Source organism: Fukomys damarensis, unplaced genomic scaffold (genome assembly GCF_012274545.1).
Source record: "Fukomys damarensis isolate Sample0158 unplaced genomic scaffold, DMR_v1.0_HiC HiC_scaffold_6, whole genome shotgun sequence".
In the NCBI taxonomy this organism is placed as follows: domain Eukaryota; kingdom Metazoa; phylum Chordata; class Mammalia; order Rodentia; family Bathyergidae; genus Fukomys; species Fukomys damarensis.
This window is the reverse complement of record NW_022900918.1, coordinates 38,964,377-38,972,082: the sequence shown is the minus strand read 5'-3', so window position 1 is coordinate 38,972,082 and position 7,706 is coordinate 38,964,377. Positions and strand designations below refer to the sequence as shown.

Here is a 7,706-nt window from a genome sequence, read left to right as displayed (position 1 = left end):
GGAGGCAGCAGGTCGGGGACCCCGAGGGTGGCGGGCAGGACTGTCGCGGTACCGGCAGTGACGCGCACAGCCGAGGGAGTCGGTCTGCTCTGGCTCGTGTGGAAGCAGACGCAGCTGCTATAGTTCTCACGTTTTAGGAGACACAGGGAGCCTTCAGGGTAGCAGAGAGCCAAATCTGACCTAGATGTTGAAGAGCCAGAGGTCCAGCAGGCTGTGGGGCCACGGCGCTGACGCTGTCAGTAGCGATTCTCAGACACACAGGGGCAGGTCCACCCGCGTCCAGGCCCGCCCGGCCCCGTGGAGCCTGTCCACTGCCATGGGCGCGGCGTGGGGAGGGTGGGCCTCAGCGAAGCACAGGGCAGCAAACCTCTCAGAGTCCTTAAGATGGGAGTGGAGACGATGTGGGGGGAGGAGGATAGGACGTATTTATAATAGGCACATAGAACACGGGATAGAAGAGGAGAGATTTTTACTAATATATATTTTAAGATTGCACACAGTACACACCAGAAGATGTGAAATTTATTTGTGGCAATTAAGCAATCCTGAGGCTCAGTGCTTTAAAAATTTTTTTTAAAAATCGGACTGCTCCTGGGGGGGATACCACTCCAAATAAACGACACTGAGAGTTAACAGGAAAACGAGAGTCCTCCGAAGGCGTCCCACGAAATGTAGTCTAGGAAAGAGGAGCCCGGATACCAGGAAACCAGCGTGGCTGTATCATACTTGACATGGGCAAGGTATCCCAGCACCTGTCGTCTGTGTTGGGCTTTTCCTCGCCTTCTGGGCTGAAATGTTCTCTGAAATCCAGCAAGTCACCCAGAGGGGGCTCCAGGTAAAGGCAGCTGTGACCCCCTCCTCCTCCTCCTCCTGTTCCTCTTTCTCCTCCTCCTCTTTCTTCTTCTCCTGCTCCTGCTCCTCCTCCTCCTCCTCCCCCCATCTCATCCCCTCCCTCCCAGAAACCGGGAAGAGTAAACAGGAAACCTACTTCTTATGTGCTATGCAAAAGAGACATCTTGAACAGAGTCCTGTTGCTATGGTAACGCTTTGCTTTCTGAATTGGGAGTAGAAAAAAAAAAGATGTAGCGACAGCGTTTGAAGGTTCTCAGGCCCCCAGTGAGTCCCTGCAGAAAGGCGAGTTGTCCCAGAAATGATTACTCCCCATTTCCTCAACCTGAAAATGTTGGTCCAAAGTGCGTGTGTGTATGTGAGAGTGGGTGTGTGGTGTACCTGTGTACATATATGTATAATATATATCTCCAATATATATTATATATATCTATATCATATTTCTGTGGAGGTTGCCATGGTGACCGGTCACAGTACATATGTAATTCTTTCCATCACTCTGACCTCTCCTTTCTGTGCATTCATACGAGATTTTCTCGTAAGCCATCAAAAGTTCCTCGTAGGATCGGGGAGAGGGGCGAGGAGGGGAACATGGGAAAACGTCTGATTTTAATGAAATCAAGTGTGTGTATCCCCGGTTGGCCACCTTTGGGTTATGTGCTAAACTGTGAAAAAGAAAAATCAGATGACCCGATGAAGAGTTACCCACGACCAGTTGAAAAAAAGAAAGTGTTCTGTGCGTCTGTTTTGTGTCTGGTGCAAAAAATGACAATCTACCAACTGCCCCCTTCTTTGGAGTTGGTTCCGCTTTGGAAAGTTACTGTAAATGCCTTGCTTGTATTCTGGTCACCCGGCTTCGGGATCACACCATCCTGTTCAACTGAAGAAGGTGTAAATAGGTTCCGAACTTGCTGTCTTTGGATTTGGGGTGTTACAGTAGCCTTATTCACGTTTTTAATAAAAAATACACATGGAAACAAGACAGAAATGGCTTTTCTTATCCAGATTGTGTACATAGAGCAATGTTGGTTTTTTATAAAGTCTAAGCAAGATGTTTTGTATAAAATCTGAATTTTGCAATGTATTTAGCTACAGCTTGTCTAACGGCAGTGTCGTTCCCCTTTGCACTGTAAGAGGAAAAAAATGGTATAAAAGGTTGCCAAATTGCTGCATATGGTGCCGTGATTATGTACCATGGATATTTATTTAAAATTTCGTTGTTCAATTTGTAAGTAACACAGTATTATGCTTGAGTTATAAATATTTTTTTCTTCCTTTGTTTTATTTCACTAGCCTGTCTTAGGTTTTCGATCTGCTTTAGTTCACATCACATTCAGCCCCCTGAACACGAGCTCCGTGAAGCCACATTCCTCATCTGTTTCAAACTGAATTTGTTCTTAAAAAAATAAAATATTTTTTTCCTATGGAAAAATTGCCTTCAAAGTACTTTCCTTTTTTTTTGCTTTTCTTTTTTTGTTGTTTTTCATTTCTTATTTTGACACCCCCCACCCCCAGTATTCTGTTTCCCCAATACCTCAGTGAGCCAGGACGGGAGCTGAGGACTCAGGGGTCCCAGGTCCTTCTCACACCGGGACGTGCACGCCAGTGAGGAAGGTACTCAAGTCCTCACCGTCTTGAGCGGGGCAGGTTTGGGGTCTCACCCTTGAGGTACCCTGGGAGAGAGCCCCCAAGAGGAAAGGGGGAAATGGCTTCTCATCTTGCCCTTAATTCTGGATCTACCTCGGTTCCACTTAAGCAAAGCAGTTCGCTATTGGTGGCTTCCCTTTTCTTCTCAGAGTAAACCCTCAGGAAGGGCGACGCCAGCTGTCCTCTGTACCAGTGTCGCTGCAGTGCACGTGCATCGGTGAGGTGGGCTTCGACTGAAAGTGAGGTCACCAGTGCAGTGCCTCATCTGGGGGAGGCTGCGGGTGGAGGTGCTCGGGGCCTCCCCATGGTCTTGAAGTCTGTGTCTTCCCGCTGGCCCTGGGATGTGAGTGTGAGAAACGCTACCGCTCACCAGCAGGAGTGTAGGGGGACCGGGAGGCTCCTGGGCCAGGGAACAAGCAGGCAGCCAGCCCAGCAGGTAGAAGAGAGCCATGCAGCCTCCCCAGGAAAAACGGTGAGATGCTGGGTTCTCTAAACTTCCAGTTCTTACACTGAAAGAACACTTGTTAAACAAATAGGTTCCACTAAAAGAGAGCAAAATAAATTCCAGGCCTTCAGTTTTGGTTGACGGTGGATGGTAGCTTCAGCACCACCTGATCCCACCTGGCCTGGCTTCCTTTCCCCAGCAGCAGGCCAAGTTCAGGGGCACAGTTTCCAGCCCAGGAGTCCTGGCTGAATGGTCAATTCCATGAAGCAAGATTGCGTTTAACCTGGGCAGAGGAAAGAACAAAGTGTTGTGTGTTCAGCGTCCCCTTGGTACCTGAGTCACCCCGTGCATTGGCATTTTGGGCTCACTTTTGAAACCAGGACAGAGGCTGCTGAGTTTGGCAAAGAGAGAAGATGCGTCCAGGGTTCCTGGTTCCGTCCCAGAGCCAGCGGCTCACGGAGCAGGTTTCTCACCCGTAGCTTGGCGCCCCAGCTGCACACTGTCAGCTCCCTTCCTGGTGAGAGCTGCTCCTCAAGCACCGGTAAAGATTCCCAGTGGAAGGGAGAGACGTTCCCACCAGGAGACCCCTCTCTTAGTAGCTAGCTGCTCTCTGCCTATTGCTAGTCGCAGGGTCCAGCGCAGCCACTAATAAGCAAAGAAAAATAAAATAAGATCCAGAGTAGTGAAACTGACTTTTCTCATGTGGGGTAAAAAGGACAATTACCCTACTTCCCAGTTGGGTAGCACACAGATCTTTCTTTGGCCGAAAAGAGACATGATAGGTGTCTTCCTGAAAGAGGTAAAGACATCGTGTTCCAGCAATCCATGGATACACTGGCAAAGACATCAGACTACAGTGACCCCATGTTTCAGGCACACGATTTGTAGCAGCCGGATCCTGGAAATATGTGTCCATCAACAGATGAAGGTTAAAAAAGTGGATTTACACACAGAGGAGCACTACTCTGCCGCGAAGGATAAACTTGACTCATTTGTGGGGGAATGGAGACACATTGGGCCAGTGCTCTTGAGTGAAATAAGTAAGACCCAGAAGCTCAGATATCGCCATGGTCCCTCTTATGCGAGAGACCCAAAATATAAATAAGGAGCCAAATAAAAGATAAGTAGGAAGATCCTTTTCAATTGGGAAGGGGAACAAGAGACAGGGAGGGAAGGAGAGGGGATTTAAAAAGTTTAAAAACAGCTAGAGCTTATGCAAAAGAGGAGGATTGAGAGAAGGAGCAGGGAGGGAGGGGAAGGATGGGGTGGAAAAGGTGTGTTATGCACGAATGCCGGCCCCCCATGAGGAGCACAATCATTTCATATTGCAGACATGGTCTAATAAAAGTTAATTTTATTTATAAAGGAGAGAGACATAATCGGCATTCCACAGCAGGGTCTGCTGCTTTGGTTCAGTTTGGATTTCAGTGGATTTGGGACTTGTTTATGCTGTTTACACCATCCGCTCACCTGCCGCTGACTTTTCAGTGGTGCAACAACAGGAGCATTCCCCACCCGTGCAGGAACTGAGCTCAAGAATCCTTCATCAGTGACTTGGGAGGAGGAGGCATTAAACAACAGTATTTATTCCCAATGGAAAGAAGTAAGCCAGCAGGAATCATTTTTTTACTGACCAACTTGTACTCCAGAAGCCAAGGAAACGTTCAACTCAAGACTTCCATATTTTGGTAAATGGCAATATCTCTTAAGAACAATTCTTCACTCAAAGTCAGTTATATATTTTAAAAAGCACCCCTTCTTAATAAATATGCCGATGTAGAAATGCATGGGCAGAGGGAGGCAGTACTGACCCTGATGCGGTCTCAGGCCCATGGTGTGGGGTTAATTAAGGGGCAGTGGGTAGGAAGGAAGAGCTGTGGTGTCTGCCTCTTACACTGGGGCTGGATACAGGGAGAGGGGCAGGATCTACGACACTGAAGATCACCTTTGTGTTCGCAGGATATGAAGCAGAGCCAGCAGCAATTTTCCCCGTAGGAAGGTAACCTTCACAAGCTCCCCCGTGTCCAGGTGCCCCTTGGCCAAAGCACTGGGGACCAGCAGGGTGACACCCCACAGCCCATCCCTCTCTGGCACACTTCCGGGCATAGAGCTGGGCCACCCTTCACCCCTTCCTGGAAGGGAGATCCAGAAAGAGCCAAGAACTTACTGACTGATACTGGCTGGCTGATCAGCTGGGAGCTGAGTCCCATTCTTCTAGCCCTGTAGCTCTAACTGTTAAGTAGAAACTTCTTTCTTTATTCAAAGCATTTTCAGGCCCCTGCCTACCTGGCCCTGGCATTAGACACACTCTCTACTTCCATACTTGCCTTGGGCCAAGCAGTGACAGGTGGCTGTGGGGGTCTCTTCCACCAGCCCACCTGGCCCAGGTTCACGCCGCCCTCCTCATAGCCTTGAGCCTGACTTTGTGTTTAATTCTTTTCTTGCTGGTGTCTGGAACATGTCTTTATCCCCCCTCGTATTCTTCATACATTTGATTCTGTAGTCTGCTGCAGAAAACTGTGAAACTGAAAAACATTTTTTAGCTGATAAAGCTGTTACTGTCCAAGGAAGTGCCACTCATGCTTAATAAAGAGATTAGAAGGTCTCTGTGTCATTGGTGTTAGGGGCATAAGAATGCTTTATCTTAAAAGAAGCTCAAGAGCAGTAGGGGCGATAAATGTCATCAAAGGAAGCCCCACAGGATGAACTGGAACCTTTAGACTCTGCTAAATTCCTCAATTCCTTTAGGCAGTGGTACTGTTAAGGCCTCATTAAAGGAGCAACAAACAAGAAAACAGAAAGTAATGTCCAGCTCTAGGGTCCGTCACGTGGGGAGAGAAAGGGAGCACTAAGGGAAGGTCCCTTCAGTTGGTCCATCTCCCAAGGGATACCTAGTGGTGGGCTAACTAATGGTCAGCTTGGCACGCCCAGCTGAACTGAGCCATCCTGGTTGTGGGCGTGGAAGACCCAGATTGTTACCCACAGCATAAAAGGAGAACTGGATTAACAGTGATATATGCACACCCATGTTTATAGCAGCACTGTTTGTAATAGCTAAAACTTGGAAACAGCCCATTTGCCCATCAGTTGGAAACTGGATAAAGAAGATGTGGTTTTTCTATAAAATGGAATACTATTCAGCCATAAAGAATGAGAAATTAGAGTCATTCATAGGAAAATGGTTAAGGATATACTCCTAAGTGAGATAAATAAGTCACACATGTCTAAATACCGAATAGTTTCTCTGGTGTGAAATACTATAATAGTACATAAGATCCTAATGAGATAATTGACCATGTGAAATAGGAAGAAAAGTGCTAAAGGTGTAGGGAAAATGGGATGGATAGGGGAAAGGTAATAAGGGAAAAGAAAAAATATGACAAAATGAAAAAATGGAAAGGAGGTGTTTGTAAATGGGGAGGGGAGGAGGGGGTGAAGGGAGGGCAGGGACAAGGGGAAAATAAATGAGAACCAAGACCTGTCATGTAAAGGTACATGATCCCAATAATGAATGTAATTGTACTCAAATGTACCAATACCTTAAATGTACCAAATATACCTTAAATGTACCAATAAACTCAATAAAAGAAAAAAAAAAGAAGAAAAGGAGAACGGGAGTGGAAAATCCTATACTGCTGATTTTCCTGGAGAAGCTTGCCACCCCTGGTTTGCTGGATACAAACTCGATTGTTCTCATCATCAGAGGAGTTTGGGTCCTCCCTGTCACCTGGGATGGCTGCTGTTCTTTTCTGGGGAGCTCTGGTCTTCCCTTTGAGCATCGCTTCCTGGCTCTGGTGCAGATCCCTCAGCCTGGTGCACAGAACCTTTGCCCTGCTGGGGCAGACTTTCTGGCTCCCCTCACTGGCCTTTGGGCCTTCCCAGTGCAGACCCTCTGTGGGGATGAGCGTGAGACATTGCAGTGAGCTCCAGGCCTCAGCTGGACTTGTGCGGGACATTGGTATGGGATCCAGGCCCTCGGCTGGATTTGGGGGGCCTCTAGTATGTGGACAGATCTCTTATGCCCCTGTGTTTGACTTTTTAAGTGAATATTATGAAATAATCCTATAAATTATATGTCCCGTATTAAATCTATTCCCTGCAAACTCTGACTACAATACCTAGGTACAGTAGTATTTGGTCTCTTCATTCTTTATCAGTTGTGTAATTTTCATCTTATCCAAGAGGCTAACAGGGACCATAACTCCAAGCTCCTTTGTCTTACATAGGTAGTCAGGTGCAGCTTGGATTCCTGCAGTGCAGACCACTGTGTTGTGGGGGACACACAGGCCACCACATCTGGGACATCTGTCCAGAAGCTCCGGTTCCTGCTGTGGCCCCAGGAAGACCGCACAGCTGGCCCTCAGTGTAGACTGAACATTTCTCCTATGCGTGCTCTGGATCCTCCCGGAGACTTCCCAAGGCCTCCTTCCACCCAGCTGCTCTTGGTGTCCAGCTTATAAAACGCAGCAAATCCCAAGCATTGTTTCTGGTGTCCCCACAGAGAACACGTGCACGCTAGAAAGGCAGAGCCAAAGTGGGCCCAGCCAACCTCAGCTGAGCCTCTCACTGACCACACAAGACACAGAAATGAGCCCGCCCAGGTCCCCAGAGGGACCCCTGGGGCTTGGCACAGAGGACAGCAATGCTGCCGCTGTTCACCCAATCAGCCCTGTTGTGCCGAGGGTGGGCGAATATTGGCAATGACAACTCCAAAGACGAGATCGCTCCTCCTAGCAAAGTCCATGCAGTCAGTGACCCGCGTGTA

General features: G+C 48.0%; 1 protein-coding gene across 1 annotated transcript in view; it reads left to right on the top strand.

The window, feature by feature from the left end:
• Efnb2 (ephrin B2) overlaps window positions 1-7,401 on the top strand; it is a gene marked incomplete at its 5' end in the record, with an annotated part of 27,150 nt that extends 19,749 nt beyond the window's left edge. Inside the window, one exon of the mRNA XM_010604650.1 lies at window positions 7,168-7,401. Within this exon, the coding sequence (XP_010602952.1) occupies window positions 7,168-7,401 (234 nt within the window). The remainder of the gene's footprint in view (window positions 1-7,167) is intronic.
• Window positions 7,402-7,706: the final 305 nt, after the last annotated feature.